The 18491-nt window shown below is 34.8% G+C and overlaps 1 protein-coding gene across 2 annotated transcripts in view; it reads right to left on the bottom strand.

Annotated features, from left to right (window-relative positions):
• The window catches only part of ABCD3 (ATP binding cassette subfamily D member 3), a 76882-nt gene that overhangs the window by 25192 nt on the left and 33199 nt on the right, over positions 1 to 18491 (bottom strand). Inside the window, exons 3-8 of one of the 2 annotated variants that reach the window (XM_045478354.1) lie at positions 14451 to 14549; positions 10536 to 10624; positions 3725 to 3794; positions 2294 to 2391; positions 1826 to 1949; positions 1235 to 1291 (exon numbers count right to left, since the gene is read on the bottom strand). In XM_045478354.1, coding sequence (XP_045334310.1) covers positions 1235 to 1291; positions 1826 to 1949; positions 2294 to 2391; positions 3725 to 3794; positions 10536 to 10624; positions 14451 to 14549 — 537 coding nt within the window. Of the gene's footprint in view, positions 1 to 1234; positions 1292 to 1825; positions 1950 to 2293; positions 2392 to 3724; positions 3795 to 10535; positions 10625 to 14450; positions 14550 to 18491 lie in introns of those variants that run through there. The other variant, XM_045478355.1, reaches the window with a different exon arrangement.

Raw genomic sequence — 18491 nt, 5'->3', positions numbered from 1 at the left:
AGATGTGTGGACTATAATGTGTATTCAATATTTTTTTAATTAAATATGATTGATTCAATGCAGTTCAACAATTACTGCAAGAATGGGCAAAGGAAAGAACTAAAACATAGTTTCTACCTTTGAGAATCAGAACTGGATAACAGGGATACATGGAAAGATTATTTAAGTATAAAAATGTACTAAGTACCATAAAAATATTGGAGCACACAGATGAGAGGCATTAGGCCTATTCACTTGCTTATAGTAAAAACAAACTAGAAGAATGATTAAACTTGGATCACATGGTAGCAAAAAGTTAGTAAGGTAGATAAGAGAATTCAAATAAAAAACTACTTTCCCAGTATTCTGGAAAAAAAGCTAAATCCACTATAGAAATCATATATCCTCAACTACAAAATGTGTACACATACACATGCACATATATATACAATGGCCACATTATTACATGGTTGTGTGATAAATATGTAACAATAATGTATTAAATGCCTAAAGTAATACTTCAATGAGAATACTCAGAGAAAATCTAAAGGTCATTCTTACCAACACGAGTATCAGAAAGACAGGGTAATAAGGCTCATGAGATAGTCAACCATTTACATTTTTATAAAATTATATATGGGGGCGCCTGGGTGGCGCAGTCGGTTAAGCGTCCGACTTCAGCCAGGTCACGATCTCGCGGTCTGTGAGTTCGAGCCCCGCGTCGGGCTCTGGGCTGATGGCTCAGAGCCTGGAGCCTGTTTCCGATTCTGTGTCTCCCTCTCTCTCTGCTCCTCCCCCATTCATGCTCTGTCTCTCTCTGTCCCCCAAAAAAATAAACGTTGAAAAAAAAAAAAATTTAAAAAAAAAAAAATAAAATTATATATGATGTAATAAACAGCTATAGCCACTCTAAAGGTATTTCTGACATTTTAACATTCAAGTTTCATATTAAAATGGCTGCCTCCAAATCTCTTCTTATTTAGCCATTACTTTACAACAGTAAGTACATGTATGTCATTGTTAAAGCACTTCCGGTTATAAATGCCACAGAAACTTTCCAAGTATCTGCCTTAAGGAAAATTAAAACACCAAATTAGAATACTTTCTAAGTCTCTAGTACAGTATGAGTTTATAAACTAGACTTTATTAGGTACATGTCATAAAAGCACATTCTTTGAGATATATAAAAACTCCTACAAACACTCCAGCTATTTACAACACCATATTAGAGCAATTTAAAAGAGATTAAACTCACCTGAGCTCCTATTGCACTTGTTAACTTGAAGATATACAAAACTATGTCTAAAAATGGCTGTAACATAAATATTAGAAGGTAAGGAATTAAAAAGAACTGGAATGCCTAGATATATAGCTAACACAACAAATATAAAATACTATTCAACATTTAACACATACTTGTCAACACGCAGAGTTCCCACTATATATAATGTACTATAACAGTATATAGATCAACAAATACATAAAAGAAACAGTTCTTAAAAACTTAAAATAGAGACAACACGACCAATGTCTACTGACCATCAAGTGGGAAAAACATGTATCACCTTCCAACAACTAAGGAAGCTCTACTGTGATCATTAACCATTAGTAACTCAGTAGTTTCTCAATGTAGTGTAAAGACACTGAATACAAGGACCTAAGATGGAACCCCAAATCTAGTACCACCTTTTCTGGTTTCTATATATCTGCACCTATAAAACAAAAGGCTCTTTCTACTTGTAATATTGTTTAATTCTATTACTTTATCAAAACATCCATGTGTTGCAATAATTGAATGAACCTATAATTTTCTGATAGTTTAAAAAAAGAAAATAAAGAAACTTACCTTACTAAGATTTGAATACAGATCAACTACACTGTTACAAAACTTTTCTACATCTTGTGTAAGCAGCTGGTCTGGATTGGCTATTCTGTTGTCCAGATTTCCCATTTTATAATATGTGAAAGCTCTATAATAGCAGTAAAAAAATGACATTAAAACAAACAATCACATTTTAGCACATAGTGTAAATTCATAGAAACAGAAAAGTCCGGAGCTGGAAGAGTCCCTAAAGATTGTCCTAACTGATTTTAGAAACAAGGAAGAACATCCAGAGAAGGATGACTTGTCGATTAACGGAAAGGCCCGTAGGAGAGTCTAAATTACTGAGGGCTTTCCCTGTATGCTTCTGGGTCCAAGAGCAATTCCCTTGAAAAACATATTCAATACAAAGGAAAAACCTCTATATCTCAATATCAGAAGCATTTCTATTCAATTTAAGCATTTTTAATACAAAAATAGGTTATCACTTACTGGAGATACTCCTCATAGAGGTATTTAGTTAGTCTTATGCGGAAGCACAGTTTGAGCTCATTTAACCCAAACTTCAAGAAGTTGTTAACCAGAGAGATCTGAAACAAACAGATATTACTGGTTTCACTACATTTCTACTTATAAAATTACAATTTATTTCTCTTCCATTGGGTATGTCCCTAAATCCTATGATTTTTATTACCAACAGTCCAAACTGATGTACTTCAGTTCTGTTTTACTTAGAGTTTACAAAGATACAAAGACAATATGCTAAACCAAATGCAATTGGCTATACTATCGTGACATATTATTAAAACCTAACTTGACACTCAATTTTAGAATGTTAGTATCATCAATTATGAGAAGCACCTTGCTACTTTTTTTGTAAACAAACAAAAAGCCTAATCTGTCACCTTTGTATCCAATGTAAAGGAGTCCTAACATTTGCGTTTATATTTTGTTTCCTACTACAAGCACTGACAACCCTAGACAATGAAATTCTATTTTCATTTGCATTTGTTAAAAAAAAAAGTACTCTAAGTTTCACACCAACTAATACCATTTCCAGAGTATTTCTAGAGTCATCTTTATTTCTCTTTTCCATCATTATATTAAAATTAATAAATTAATTCTTCCACATTCCAAACTCATTTACATGAACATTTTCTCAAGAAAACACTGGCCGCCTACTGAATCTCAATCTTTTACTGATATCTATACTACTTATCTCAATTTTTTAAAGGTCTAAAAGCCATGTATGTATATTCCTCAAGCTTTATTAAATCTCTGACATATTTTCTGATTAACTGGATTTTACAATCAAGTTTTTTTCACTGATATATTTATATTAAAATTCTTATAGTGACAATAAAGAACCAAGCTAAGAAAATCACTTATGATTTAAACCAAACACTGACCTTTATTTTTAATAAATAGATAATAAATTCCCATTTTAAACAAACAAACAAATAAATAAATAAATAAATAAATCCAATTTAACTTAAACTACATCAGTGGTTCAAGTTACTATAAATGGCTTAAAGCAATGGTTCTCAACCAGGGTGATTTTGCCACCGTGCCTACCCCCACCCCAGCCTCCATGGAACATATGGCAATGTCCTAGAGACATACTTGGTCATCAAAACTGGGGGAGGGGCACTACTACCATCAAGTGCAATGCTACTAAACATCAGAGACACCCTGGCCTAAAGGTTAAAAAAAAAAAAAAAAAATACACATCAATCCAATTTATTTTTCTATCTAGGATAAAGGTTTACGTTGAAAGATTCTGCTGTAAGTTACAAAACTAAACTCGGAATAGGAACTTAGTACCATAAATCTTTAAAGTTAAGAAGTACAAACAAATCTTTGAAGATTTTAGTAAGATACAAATTTGTCCGTATGTAAAGATTTTTAAAGAATTACACTTACGAGAGGCATGGCAGCGATGAAGTTGAATAAGTATCTCTTGAAATCTTTCCTGCTACGACCAATGATACCACTGCAAACCACCACATGCAATGCATTAGTTGCAAAAGAAGCAATATTTCACACTAAAAACCCTGTAAAGCTCTAAAATTACTCTTGGCAATTTTTATTGACTCAAAAGAATCAATAAGAAAAAAAGGTGCTGAAAAACATTTTCTTGCAAAAACATGTTTCTAACTTTTGAAATTTAATCATTTTACATAGGCTGCCTGCAAATCCCTCTATAAATGGCAAAATCAAATACGAATAATTTCCTTAGTTCTTTCCTTAGTAAAAATGGCAATTTAAAAAAAGGCTTAAACTGCCACAAAAGGAGCTTAGATGGCACAACAATTAACTTTATAGAGTCAGGAATGGGTTATTATGGATGAAATTAGCTAGTATTTCTTTGTTTTTAAATATTTTAATACCATGATTCTCATTTGTATGAACTAACTGCAGAGACGACTAATGACAGATCAGCAAACTCACTGCAAAAGGTCAAGAGTAAATATTTTAAGCTTTCGTGGGCAGGAAGGTCTCTGTTCCAACTACTCAATTCTGCAGTTGCAGAAGCAAAAACAGCCAAGAATGAGACTGGCTGTGTCCTAATAAAATTTTCCAAAGCAGATGGCAGTGGGATTTGTCTTGTGGAGGCTTGTTTGCTGACCCCAGGACTAAATGATAAATCAGAAAGTAGATTAGTGGGGTTCCTCAGAGCCTCAGGATGGTTTTGCAGAGGCTTCAGAGGTGTTAACACACTTAAACTAAACCAACTCTTCTTTTATGTTCATTTGTTTTACATATTTATCTGTTCTAAAAATATCCATTAAGAACTTATTCAAAGTAAGGGTTCCACTACTTTTTTGAAAACTATCATATAAGTAAAGGATCTGTGAGTACCTTATGTCTGTGATCTACTAAAATGATAGAACTTCTTTGGTCACACACTCTTTTCTCAAATAGCATTTATTAATATTCAAATATAAGTAAAATATATTTTGAAAAACAATGCACTAAATGATTTAACCTAGCTCCACGGGGACCTGGGTGGCTCAGTCGGTTAAGCATCTGACTCTTGATTTTGGCTTAGGTCATGATCTCAGTTTGTGGAATCAAGCCCAGAGTTGGGTTCCATGCTGACAGCACAGGGTCTGCTTGGGATTCTCTCTCTCTCTGCCCCTCCTCTGCTCTTTCAAAATAACTGAAAAAACAAAACAAAACAAAACCTAGCTCCACACCACACAAAAATGATATGGTAATAATTTTATTTTTATGAGGGAATAGGTGAATAATGCCATGTAATGTTAACTGGTCTTTTAGAGCAAAAAAGTTGTATGGTCAAATAAATTTGGAAAATCTGGGCTAAACAAAGCTAGCAAATGTCTTTACAAAAGGTCTTCTCAAAGGTCTTACAGTATGACGTGTTGCACTGAAACTCTTTTGAGACAGTTCTATAACGTGTAGCATCTCCTCTGTCATACATAGGACATACTTAGGGAAATGCTCCTTTAGACTGATAAAAAATTAATAGCCCAAATTTGATAGAAGTGCTAAACAATTTGTTTTTTAATTTTATGTTGAACTAGAAAAAGCTAAAATAGAATCATATAAAAATGTTTGTAGAAACAAGAAAATTAAAGGGGCGTCTGGGTGGCTTAGTCAGCTAAGCGTCCGACTTCAGCTCAGGTCATGATCTGACCGTTCGTGAGTTCGAGCCCTGCGTGGGGCTCCGTGCTGACAGCTCTGAGCCTGGAGCCTGTTTTGTGTCTCCCTCTCTCTCTGCTCCTCCCCCACTCATGCTCTGTCTCTCTCTCTCTCAAAAATAAACATTAAAAAAATTTTTTTAAAAGCATATTAAAAACAAGAAGCAATTAAGACAGTACAAAAAGTTTAGAGGTTTAAATTAAAATGACTTGAACCAAACTTTACATAAAACCAAAGTGCTTTAGCTTTAGCCCAAGCTGTGAAACACACAAGATTATAAAACTTGGTAAAGCACATGCTATCATTCAGCAATGGTTTACCATTGGAGTAGCAGCTATAAATTTAAACAATGGTTTCTTGAATAAAGCCTTATTTCTGCTTATTATTCCGCTGCAAAGGAAAAATAATAATAAAGAATAATTTTACAGTTTATTTACCTCATTATTACTTCCAAAACATTTAAGCCTTTTATAAATGATGATTTGGTGATTTTAAAATGCTGCCTGTAGCCTGGGTGAAAATAAAATATATCTTTATGATTCCACTATAGCAGCAACAAGGTATGAAGGATTCTCCTTCAAATCATGGAATTACCAGTCTCTACCTTGAAGAAGGAGTCTGTCCTGTTAAAATGTGCCCATACTCCAAAGCTATTAGCCACTGCTAACAAATAAACAGGTAAGGGATATTAAAATGTACATTACGGACCATCATCCATCATGAGTCTTTTTGAGACTTTTTTTTTTTTTTTTTTGGAGAAATACATGAATCTAAACCTCCGTGGCAGAGGCAAAAAGGAAAAGACAGATAAACCAATTTACAATGTGGCATTAGTACCGAGTTAGAGGAATGTGTTATTTTTCAAATAAAACTTTCATATTATGAATTCACATTTAAAGATGTTAAATTTAACCAAAGATCAAAGATCTCATACATAGAAGCTCAAAAATATTTATCAAGGAGAAAATTAACAATTAACTTTAAAATGACCATTTCACAATTGATGAATATGGGTTAAGAGTGTAAGGAAGCTCCTTGCACTGTTCTTGCAACTCTTCTGTACGTTTAAATAGTATCAAAATAATATGTTATTTAGAAACCCTTAAGTAGTTTTGTTTTTCATTTTTTTTCTACATCTCAAAACTACATTTTAAAACTGAGTACCCAACAAATTGATTACTCTATCTAACAGAATTATAACCTGGCTTATGCCAGATAATAATCTTCCTCCTGTCTATCATCACCAAATAATGTACCACCTACTCTTGGCAATGCATTTTCTCCAGGGCATTAAGTCTGTGAGAAAACTGATATCAGTGTCTATTCAGTTAAAGTTGGAAATCCATAGTTTATAAGAGTAAATATTATTTTAGATTACAAAACGTGAAATCACAAAATGTAAATAAAAGGGGAAAAAAGTTTACGAAATAAACTACTTTTCCTATACTATACCAAGGTTGTGCAAGGTTATTTATAGATAATATATAACTTTCTACACAGATAGCTAATAAGTTCATAGTGTATATAACCTGCACATTTTTTGCTGTTAAGTATTTAACAATGCTGTAATTGGTGAGACTGTATTTTTATTAATAGATATGGCATTTAGATAATAAAGTCATCAAAGGAAAAACTATAAATTCTACAATCATGTAAAAGGGTATAAATGTCTTCTCTACGTTATACAAAAGACTCAAATTACTTAGGCACACAGCCCATATAAACAGAACTTAGCAATAAAATTGATCCTCCAAAGCTGATATGCTAGCAGCAATGAATAAACACTTATGTTTAATGACAAACTTCTTAGAATTTTTTAGTGAATTCCTCACTAGAGTACACCCACAAAAATGACCAGACTGTCTGTAAAACACTATTCAGGAAGACCAGACCGTCAATAAGCCCTCAACTTGGCATCCTTCAGCCCTCACTTTTAAATGTGAATAGAGAGGCAAGACTGACAGAGTTGCTAACATAAACAACAAAGATGAGAACAAAGGGCCAAGAAGGAAACAGAAACAATGCAGGGAGACAGGGAGAGAGTGAGAGTGACAGTGAGAGAGAAAAGACAGAGAGAGAGAGAGAAAGAGAAAGAAAAGGAAGGAAAGAAAGGAAGAAGGGAGGAAAGAAAAAAGGAAAGAAAGTCACACACTTGAAAGAATGACTGCTCTAAAAATGAACATCCATACAAAAAGATAACTCTTGGAAATAAAATTATGACAAATACAGATTCACTGGATGATACAGTAAAATGAAATTTCCTTGAAAATGTCAGAGATGAAAACAGTAGAGAAATTATAAGAATCAGATGATCAGTCTAGGGTTCCAACACTCAAGTAATAAGGATTCCAGAAAAAAGGGAGAGAAAAAAATTTTTCAAAAGCACAAGAAAATATCTCAGAATGCAGAATGAGTTCCTCAAATTGAAAAAAGCTCACCTATGGGGTGCGTGGGTGGCTCAGTCAATTAAGCATCTGGCTCTTGGTTTCAGCTCAGGTCATGATCTCACAGTTTGTGAGTTCGAACCCTGCATCAGGCTCTGTGCTGACAGCGCTTGGGACCTGCTTGGAATTCTCCCTCTCTCTCTGCCCCTTGCCTGCTCGCTCTGTCTCTTTCAAAAATAAATAAATACATTTTAAAGAAAGAAAGAAAAGAACCCACCTAGTGGGACACCTGGGTGGCTCAGTCACTTAAGCATCTGACTAGATCTCAGCTCAGGTCTTGATCTCAGGGTTGTGAGTTCAAGCCCCACCGTTAGACTCTGCGCTGGGCATGAAGCCTACCTGGGGAGGGGAGGGGAGAAAAAGGCCCACCTAGTGCGCAGAACAATGAAAAAAAAAAATTCACAGCAATATTCAGTAAAATTTCCAAATACCAGCAATACGTGAACAATAAAAAAATGATAATAAAAGCTTCCATAGGGACTTAAAATAGATGTACTGCCAAGGAAGGGCAATCTGCACAAGAATGGGCCTCCACACCCAACATGGCAGCTAGACCAGCAGTGTTTAACCATGGCTGCAAATTAGAATCACTGGGATGTTTCAAAAAGTAATGACTAATTGAATCAGAATATGTAGGGGTGAGCCCAGATATTATTCCTTCTCAAAATTCCCCAGATGATTCAAATCATCCTGCAACCAAGGTTGAGAACTGCCAAGCTCTACAGAAGACAACAAACAGGTGATGTTTTCAAAATTCTAACAAAAAATGAATTCCAAGTTGGAATGCATTAATAGCTAAATTATCAGTCAAGTTTAAGAGGAGAAGAAAGACTATCAGATCTACAAGGAAGGCCTCAAAAATTTACTTCCCTGGTATCCTTTCTCAGAAAAAGACTGCACCTGCCAAAATGAGAAAGCAAACTAAGGAAGAGGGAGACAAAGGATTCAGAAAACAGGTTATTTAATGCAAAAGAGAAAGATAAAGGAAATTCCCAAGATCATGATAAAAGCAAATTCAAAAAGGACTGCTATTTAGTGAGCCTAAAGTGCAATCAATACTGAGTAGAGCAGGAAGACAAGAAATTGACAAGAGGTATGAGGTGCAGTGGAAATAGAGATAAAAATCAAATCCTGGTGTGCAGGACCATATTACAACACTGTGAAGATTTTACAGTTTGTCAGAAGTCTGAGCCGAATTAGTAAGAAGTAGGCAAAGAACTAAGGCAAACAAACAAAAACTTGTGATTTTTAAATGCCAGGGAAAACAAAAAGTTGTACATAAAAGAAACTACCAAAGTGCAGCATGTAGCTCAGCGGTAAACAGTCAAAATCACGTAAACAATAAATTCTGACTTAACAGTAAATGAGGTAGAACATGAGAGGGTGAGCACGGGTAGGAGTATAAAAGAGCAAATTCTCATCTTCCAAAGTAGGAAATAAATGCATGTTCTCTAACACTGAAAAATCTAGGACAGTAACGTAAGTTACACTGAAACGCAGAGACAGAGATGAAATGGTAAAAACAAAAGAAACGAACTGACTCTGGGAGCGACAGTTAAAGTGGAAGAATGGGGCACAGGACTGGTGTCTTTATGACTAAGTCCAGTTCATGTACTCCTTTTTAAGCTGTTCACGTACTACTCTGATTAAAAGAAAAAGACAGGGGACTGACCACAGGTTTCAGGGAGACCTGTGTCAACTACAAGAGCCCACACAATTACGCCTGTTCTAAGACGTGTAGTTGGGGCTTTAGTCCTTTGCAAATGACTTTCTGTATTCTCCTAGAGAGATGAGTCAGAGCAAGGGCACAAAGCATTCTTTCTCATCCTATAAATCCTGAGAAGCAAATCGAGAAAGACAAAAAAAAAAAAAAAAAAAAAAAAAAAAAAATCAACCCTTATTTCAAAATTTGGGAACATTAAAAAATTTTAAGTACTGTCATTCAAAATGAACGAATTAATTTAGATTAAGTACTTTAAGAAATTCTCTGATAAAATATTGCACACTAGGAAATAGAATTCCAAGAAAAACATTTTACTCTGATGTTCAAATTGGTATCATAAGGAGTAAAATCTTTAAGATAAATGTTAATATCCCAGCTGTTACTGTTTTTAAATTCAAAACGATCAAATGTAGTGATAATATGCAGAAAGACTATATTGAAAAAAACATAATAAAGCACTAACTTCAAAAATTGAAGAAAATGTCTAAGAATTGTTTTCTTCTTTCCAGTAAACATTCTCAATGTGATTCCCTGAAATGCTCTGATCTTTTCCTCCAAATTATCTGATTAATTTCAAATATCCAAGTTGGTGACTTTTTTAAACCCCTATTACAGCATTTAATACACTGCCTTTTAATTTGTTTATTTGTCCCGAGCCCTGTATAAACTGTCAGCTCTGCAGGGCTTGGTACAGGGTCTCTCCTGCTCACCAATATATCCCTATCACAGAGTAGCATGGTGCCTGGCACATGGGAAACACTCATTTAAGTAAATGAACAAATACATCACCTGAGTTAAATATTTATATGTAATTTAGAATCTATTTCTTGCTTAAGATAATGTTATATAGGAGACAAATTAGTATTTTATACATATAGGAGGAAGGTGAATAGAAAAGTACCTTTCAATGAGTGTCCCATTTTGAATCATCCAAACATCACAGTATGTTCGAGACACCAGCATAACAGCAATAAGTATCAAGTAACCTGTCTAAAATAAACCAGGCACAGTAAATTAAATAAATGCATTTTTAAAGGTTAAAAGAAACATTACTTTGGTGAAGATTTTTGATTTCTAAATTCAAATCTTTATTCTAGCTTTAATACAGTAGCTGACATTTTACCTACAGGTAATTTTTAAATATAATTTTAAAAGAATTTAAAAATACAAATGAAAAAAGCCTTATAAATCATTTAATCTGTCATCCAGAATTCAAAAGTGAATCCCAGGCAGGTCAAACGACTTCCCTTCATACAATTAGCCAATAACAGAAGGTAGCAGTAGAACTTAAATTACCTGAGGCACAGTGTATTATGATTGTCCTGTACTGTGAATATACAAGTGTAATAAAGAAAAAGGACAGTAACTGTTAATGTACAGTTAATTAACTAACAAATATTAAAGGCTAAAAGTTTGCCTAATGGAATAAATTTGGTTCAATTTGTTAGAAAAATCTCTAATACTGCCCCTGCCCTCAATTTAGTTATTTACACATAAAATAAGAAATAAAATAAGATTTACATATAAAATAAGAAATAAAAAATAAGAAAACAGAGCATAAGAGACAAGTATATTTCCATCGCTTCATGTGATAAGTGGCAGGACAGGAAGGCCTGGGGTGGCAAAAGAGGGTTATGACATTAGGAACAAATCAAACAGACCAAGGAAAACAAAGGAGAGAATGAGGATTATGAGTAAAGAAAGATGAAGGATTTAATGGGAAACAGAAAATAGATTAAAACCGTATGAATAATGGTATTGCATATCCAGCAGAATTTACCAGTATTAAGCTACTGTAAGCCTCTAAGTAGAACAAAATGTGAAAAAGTGTCATTTAGGGGACATTACTTAAACAATCCTGTGGAAAACAGATCACCGAGGGGAAAAGATGAGAGACTGAGTGAGGAGTCAACTCTCTCTGCGAGATGAGAGCCTACCCTCCAACCTCCAACACACACACCATTCAAAGCTGACCCCACTTAAATCTTCTAAACTGGAAGAATAATGACAGTAACATAGAAGCTCAAGTCAGGGAAGAGGACATGTGGCAGCAGGGACATTTGTCGGATAATGTATTTAAAGTCAAAGATATGGAGTTGAGTGGCAACTGCAACTATTATTTATGTAAATTTTACAAAACAAATAGTTTTTTAAAAAGGTGAAGGTACTCAAAATACAGCACTTTACGTGAAGACGAGGCAGGGAGTCATAAACACAGAATAACGAAACCACAAGAAAAGACAATGTCAAAGAAAGTCTGTGTAACTGAGCAGTGAAAGCTGCTACCCCAACATCTGCCAAAAAGCAAAGATACCATCTTCCTACGCTCTCCACCATCTGAAAGTTAGGTATGCAACTGGCAACAGAAGAATCTCTTCATTTCAATAAACACTATGGGCAGATGTCACTTTAACTGTAATGCTAACCTTCAATTCAGATCTTAAACACAATTTCAATCCTAAATTAATCACTGACATATAAAGGAAACACTAGACAAAGATAGTTTCTTTTTTCCTTCATTTTATGCTCTTGGCTTAATTTTTCCCTGAAATAAGTACCAACCTGACTTGGCTCACTTTAGCAAAATCTGGCAAACTTTGATTACTGACACTCCTGAAGCACCTTTCTACAAAGAAGTCCTTAGAATCACTACTATTCCCATAGTTAATGGGTCTGTGAACATGTCATAAACTAAAGATCTGCACTGATTTAGGCAGTCCTTTACCTCATGATATAGATCAACTTCCATATATTCATATGCAGTATTATCATTTCTCTATTTCCTAAATCAGTTAGTCTCTCTATCCCTACTTCCAATCTCCTGTGATTTCTATGGGAGTTTACTTCACTTTGGTGAACTGGGGTTAAACTTGGATTTTTATATTTCTCAAAGATAGTGTGTAAAATGACTCTGCAACATGGCTAGGCCTAGACAAAGCTGCGAGGTTGGCCAATTTAGGCCCTTCTTATCTTCCTTACTAATTCCCGGAGACCCATCCAATGTCTCACATTCATTTTACGCTCAGCAAACCCTTGCTAAAAGGTCAAATAAGTACTGAACTGCTAACTCATAAGAGGGGAATATACAAATCTTTCCAGAGAAGTTTGTATTTTAAATAAGAATTCTTCAGTCAGGTGGTTGGAGAATGAGAAAACTTCACAAGAAGATACTGAGCATTAAGCTACTTTTTATCAATATCTGTTTTTGCTGGGGTAGAGGGCAGGATGTCATAGACATGAGGTCATGAAAGCACAAGAGCACAGAGCCTGACTACAAAATAGCAAAGAATATTCTAAGCAGATGATACTGAAAGACAGGTCAAAGTCAGGTTGTGAGTTACCCTACAAAACATTTAAAAATAAAGAAAGGAGCAGATTTAAAAAGTGTCAGGGTGATCTCATTTTTATTAAAATATGTACTATACACCAAAATAACAACAGAAGTTCTGAGAGGCTAATAGGTACCAAGAAGAAAAAAATCTACCTGCATTTTCCAATTTTTCTTCAAGGAACATGTATTATCTCTATCTTATTTGGGGGAAAAATGCTACTAAATTATTTTTTACAGTTGCATAACGGTGGAATCCACAAGCCACCGTGCCAAAGTGAAGTAGAAAGCGAGCAAGTCCAGTGTGACGAAGGAATGTGCATTCTCTTTGGGGATTACAGTGCACTGGGAACTTCCTATCTTTTTCTTGCTATTCACAGATTATAAGGCTAATGGTTTTTAAAATGTGAACAATGGAAAACACGTTTCAAGAAAATAAATTTGGCAGAGAAGATAAAAAGGGGAGCTTCTTTGAAGTGAAACTAACTAAAGAACACTACAATATCCAGGTTAAGAAGATTCAGAATGAAAAATGATCCAATCCCAGTGACTGAAAAGATGAATTATGGGAAAGAGAGTGAAAGGTAATGATATTTCTAGTGGTACAGACGGTGACTAAAGATGGAGAACACAGCATTATCTTATTTTTTAATCATTAAAAATACTCCTCAAATAATGATAAAGGTAATACTGATTAAAAAGGCAAAGGAAAAGATAATAAAAATTTATTCCTAGAACCAGCTCACTTCCTGAAACTACTGGGAGAATTCATATATCATTTTGGGCATCTCAAAAACATACTTAATCAAATACAAAAGCATAACCCTCAAACATATTCCATCCATAAATCAATGTGACTTGTTAATATCTCAATGATATAAAAATGTTTGTCTTTCTAAATGTAATCTTGTTTTTATTAACAGAATTTAGCTATAAGAAAACAATACAGGGGCACTTGGGTGGCTCAGTTGGTTAAGCATCTGACTCAACTTCAGCACAGCTCATGGTCTCACGGTCATGGGATTAAGCCCCGTACCAGGCTCCTCCAAGATTGTTTAGGATATTCTTTCTCTTTCTCTTTCTCTTTCTCTTTCTCTCTCTCTCTCTCTCTCTCTCTCTCTCTCTCTCTCTCTCTCCCCCCTCCCCTCTCCCTGCCCCTCCCCAGCTCAAGTGCACACGCACCCTCTCTTTCTCCCTCAAATTAATTAAAAATACAACAACACCATTTAAGGTAGCTGCAGTGAAGTACTCTATCTAGCATGTCACACAAAATATAATGAATATTTCATAAACAAGAGAAAACTATTTAAAAACAGGCACCAAACAACAAGAGTACTTACATGACAGGAGATGATTTAAAAAAAATTAAAATTTAGTAGTAGTCTTCATTACCTACACAGAAAACATCTGACCTGTAGAATAACAAAAGCTATTGGTCTGATCTCATGTAACCTCAAAAGTTAAACAATATAATTTCATAAGACTTACCTCTTTACAAAATGTTCTAGGGACCATGATTTTCAGAATCCGTGTGAGTCTTAAAAGAAACACCTTGTCCACCACAGCTCGCTCTTTTTTCCCCTCTTTCTACATTAAAACAAAAAAAGTTAAGATATTTATAACAAATAAGATTAAAGAACCACATTTCATCGAAGTCAGTAATAACAATTATCAAAATGGATATTGCATTCAGAGAGTGCAAACTTGCACTGCTCTTCAAACATGCTTTCAAGAAAATAAAATGTTATCAGAAACTGAATAAAGAAGTGAGAAGTTCTGGGCCACGGGAATATCCGGGAGAACACTGCAAGCAGAAGAAACAGCAAGTGTAAAATGCCAAGGTGAAAGCTCATTTAGTTGCTTGAGGAACAACGAAATGGCAATCTGGCTGGAACTAGAAGCAAAGGATAGAAGCAGAAGATGAGATCAGAGAGACAGCTAAGAAATGGTCAAGTACTTACTATTATCCACTTCCTGATTAACAGTACAATGTTTTTAAAATCCTGAACAGGAATTTTCCTGGTATTAATTACCGGGAACTTTTAGTTTCCTATATTTATCATTTAGCATTTCCAACATGCAATCTACCAACTCACTCTCTCTTCCTCATAAACTCTAAGACAAGGTACCTTTACTCCTACAGCTCACATTCTAACAGGAGAAATACAGATAAAAATAAACCAATAAATTGTTACAGGTACACTAGGCAGGACCAGAAGAAAAAGACGGATTCAGGTAGGATGAAAGCAAGAGCTGTTTGGGGAGGTGACATTTAAGCTGCGACATAAAGTGAAGCCATGTGATAACTTTGGGACAGGAGGGTAGTCAAGCACAGGGAACACCAAACACAAAAACCCAGCGTTGAGAATTAAAATTAGTGCGTACACCAAAGAGCAAGAGTGTAGAAATGCTAAAGCAAAGAGAATAAAAATGAGAAAAGCTGAAGAGGTTGACATGGCCTGCAAAAGACCCCTGAGGCCACAGTAAGGACTTAGAGTTTATTGCCAGTGTAGTGGGAAACCACTGAAGAAACTTAAGAGCAGTGATTAATCTTACCATCCTCAGACATTTCTTCTTTTAAGTGTTCACAAGGATAAAGAAAATGTAAGATGAACTGGGTATGGTAGAGGCTATTTACTTTATTACCCCTGGACTGTTTGGAAGAATATACAGGAGAAACTTCCTGCAGTAGGCAACACACACCAGAAGGATCCCATCCCCTCCCTAGACCCTTCCCCACTTCCCATAATCAAAGTTACTTATTTGTTAACTACTAGGCTCTTGATAAACAATACCCATGGAATAGTAAATTCTATAGTTAAACTTTAGTGTAAATATGTTTCATCTAAGCTGATGAACCTGAAATGAATAGTTTGTATACTGAATTAGAATAATAATAATCTTCCATCTGTATGTCAGACACTGTGCTAAGTGCCTTATATTTATATAATCTTAACAGGCACTGACTGCATTACAGAACTGTAAACCAAGAAAGGAAGTCTGAAGGCGCTGTATTTGTACAGTTACATCAGGAAGACTAAGATGGGTAACAATCAGCCTACCATGTTACTGCTAGAACAGAGCTTAGGTCTTTCAAACCTTATGAAGGTTGCAAAACTCGTTCTACTGAATTAGAGGCCCAGTCTACTTCATTCACACATGCATGCATTCATTCAATAAATACTCACTCAGTCCCAGGCACTGTTCTGAATGATGTGGATACATCAGTAAGTAAAATAGACCAAACGTGCTACTTACAGTCTATTTGTTTTTTTTAATATATTTTTTAATGTTTTTATTTATTTTTGAGAGAGAGCGAGCGGGAATGGGTTAGGGGCGGGAGACTGAGAGAGAATCTGAAGCAGGCTCTGCACGGACAGCAGCAAGCCCAACGTGGGACTCAAATTCATGAACCGTGAGATCATGACCTGAGCCAAAGTGGGATGCTTAACCAACTGAGCCACTCAGGCGCCCCCAGTCTATTTACTTTAGCTAGCTTATTCTTCTCAAGCTAAACCCTACAACTTAACTGAAATCTCCCCTTTTACTTCCCCCAACTGACAAAATATAGGAAGAAAAAAATAAAGACAAGGCAATAGATATCAACTGCCTTTAAAAAAAAAAGTTAAAACTTATACTGTCACTGCCTCCCTACCACATCTCACTGCACATGTAGTCAATACCTTGAATAAACAGAGTAGTAATAAATTAAATGGCCATCTTCTGACTTAAACAGAGGATTACCTATTTCTAGTTGCTTTCAAAAAACGATCTAGGGAAAACAATGAGGACAGTTTTAGAGAAGTTATAAGAAAGTCACATTGAAGCACTTTAAAATCTTAACAGCTACTTGGTATATAATTCTTCCTCCTCTTTTATTACTGCTCCTATTGTCACCACTCCTAACCCATAAGCTTTCTGAAAGCCTGACTTGATTTGCATTTCATTTCAAGCCATGAAGGAACTGCATATATACTTCCTAAAGTCATCACCGCATGTTTTGCAAAGAAACCCCTGGACTAGAAGGCTGGCTCAGAAAGGCTGAAGACATACCAAAATGCTCTACCAGTCTTGACACGTAATAAAACTCATACCTGAAACCAATCTAAAGGAGAGCATCTACAGAGACAGTACATTTCATAAACACTACTAGCCCATCCTATGAATTCACTTCAATTTCACAATTGAATTTCCCCACCTGGAACTTCCCACTATTTCTTTAAAAATACAAAAAAACACTTTGATGTTACAAATTTAAAACTTAAATTATAGAAAAAGCAAACCATTAGATAAAGACCATTTAAATAATGAAAGAAAAATGCAACCAGAAAATAATGTACCTAACACTCAGGAGGCAACTAGGTCAAAGGGCAAAAAGAAGTTCCAACTGATGTGCCAATCAACTTAGAAAGGTGAGATGAACTAGAATGAACTAAAATAGATGTTTGAAACAGCAAATAAAATAAAGGTCATATGGCGCTGACAAGAGTGTAAGCATTCCGGTATATTGTTGGGAAAGTGCAAATTGATACGACTATCATGTAATACCTATAATAGCAACTAACAAAATGTAAAACGTACACGGGCTGTAAAATGTAAAATAATTCAGCATATTTACTTTTAGGAACTTATCCTATTGGTGTTCCTGCACATATGCTTAAACATATAAATGAAAAACATCTGCACACCGTATATTATCATAAAATCAAAACCTAAATATGCATCAATGATATAGTATATAAATTATAGAAAATTTATGCAATGAAAATTCTACACACCTGTAAAAAAGGAAGCAGCTCCTATTTATACAACAAAATACTACAGAGCAGTTACATTAACTAGATCTTCAGCTATCAACACAGACATTAACATTGAAACTAAAAAACATTAAGCTGAAAAAAAGTAGAATGATACATCCATGATTCAATTTATAGAATTTTTAATATGCAAAATAGTTCTACTTACACTAACGTTTATGAAGATACACATACATACAAACACCCCATCAGTATAAAACATGCATGGGAATGCTAAATTCCCCATTTGAATTTATGGTTCCCCATAAACACAGTACTGTTTACCTTTATATATTTTGAGTTTTATGTCATGTATACTGCCATCAAAATTAAATAAGTATTTTTAAATCAACTCAACTCTGTCTTTATACTACTGTGTAACTCTATTAAATCTTCTTCTTAAATCCCATGTCTTGTGAAAATTGTACCATCCCACCAAACATTATAAAAAAATTTCAATGAAAAAAACATTCCCTTTTTAACTGCTTTCCCTTCTAAGTAACACATTAACTACAGAAAAATTAAAAAGTCTGAAGAGCAAAAATAAGGAGCCTATACCTATCATTTAGAGACATCAACTACCAGGCAAATATCCCACCAGATTTCATTTCAGCATATATGTGTATATGTGTATATGTGTATATGTGTACACATGTGTATATGTGTATATGTGTATTCAGTGTATATGTGCTCACTTCCTATAAATTTTACAAATGTGGTATAAGTGTGCATA

The sequence above is a fragment of the Leopardus geoffroyi genome, chromosome C1 (genome assembly GCF_018350155.1).
Source record: "Leopardus geoffroyi isolate Oge1 chromosome C1, O.geoffroyi_Oge1_pat1.0, whole genome shotgun sequence".
Lineage (NCBI taxonomy): Eukaryota > Metazoa > Chordata > Mammalia > Carnivora > Felidae > Leopardus > Leopardus geoffroyi.
The sequence above is the reverse complement of the archived record's forward strand: the minus strand, read 5'-3'. Positions and strand labels throughout refer to the sequence as shown.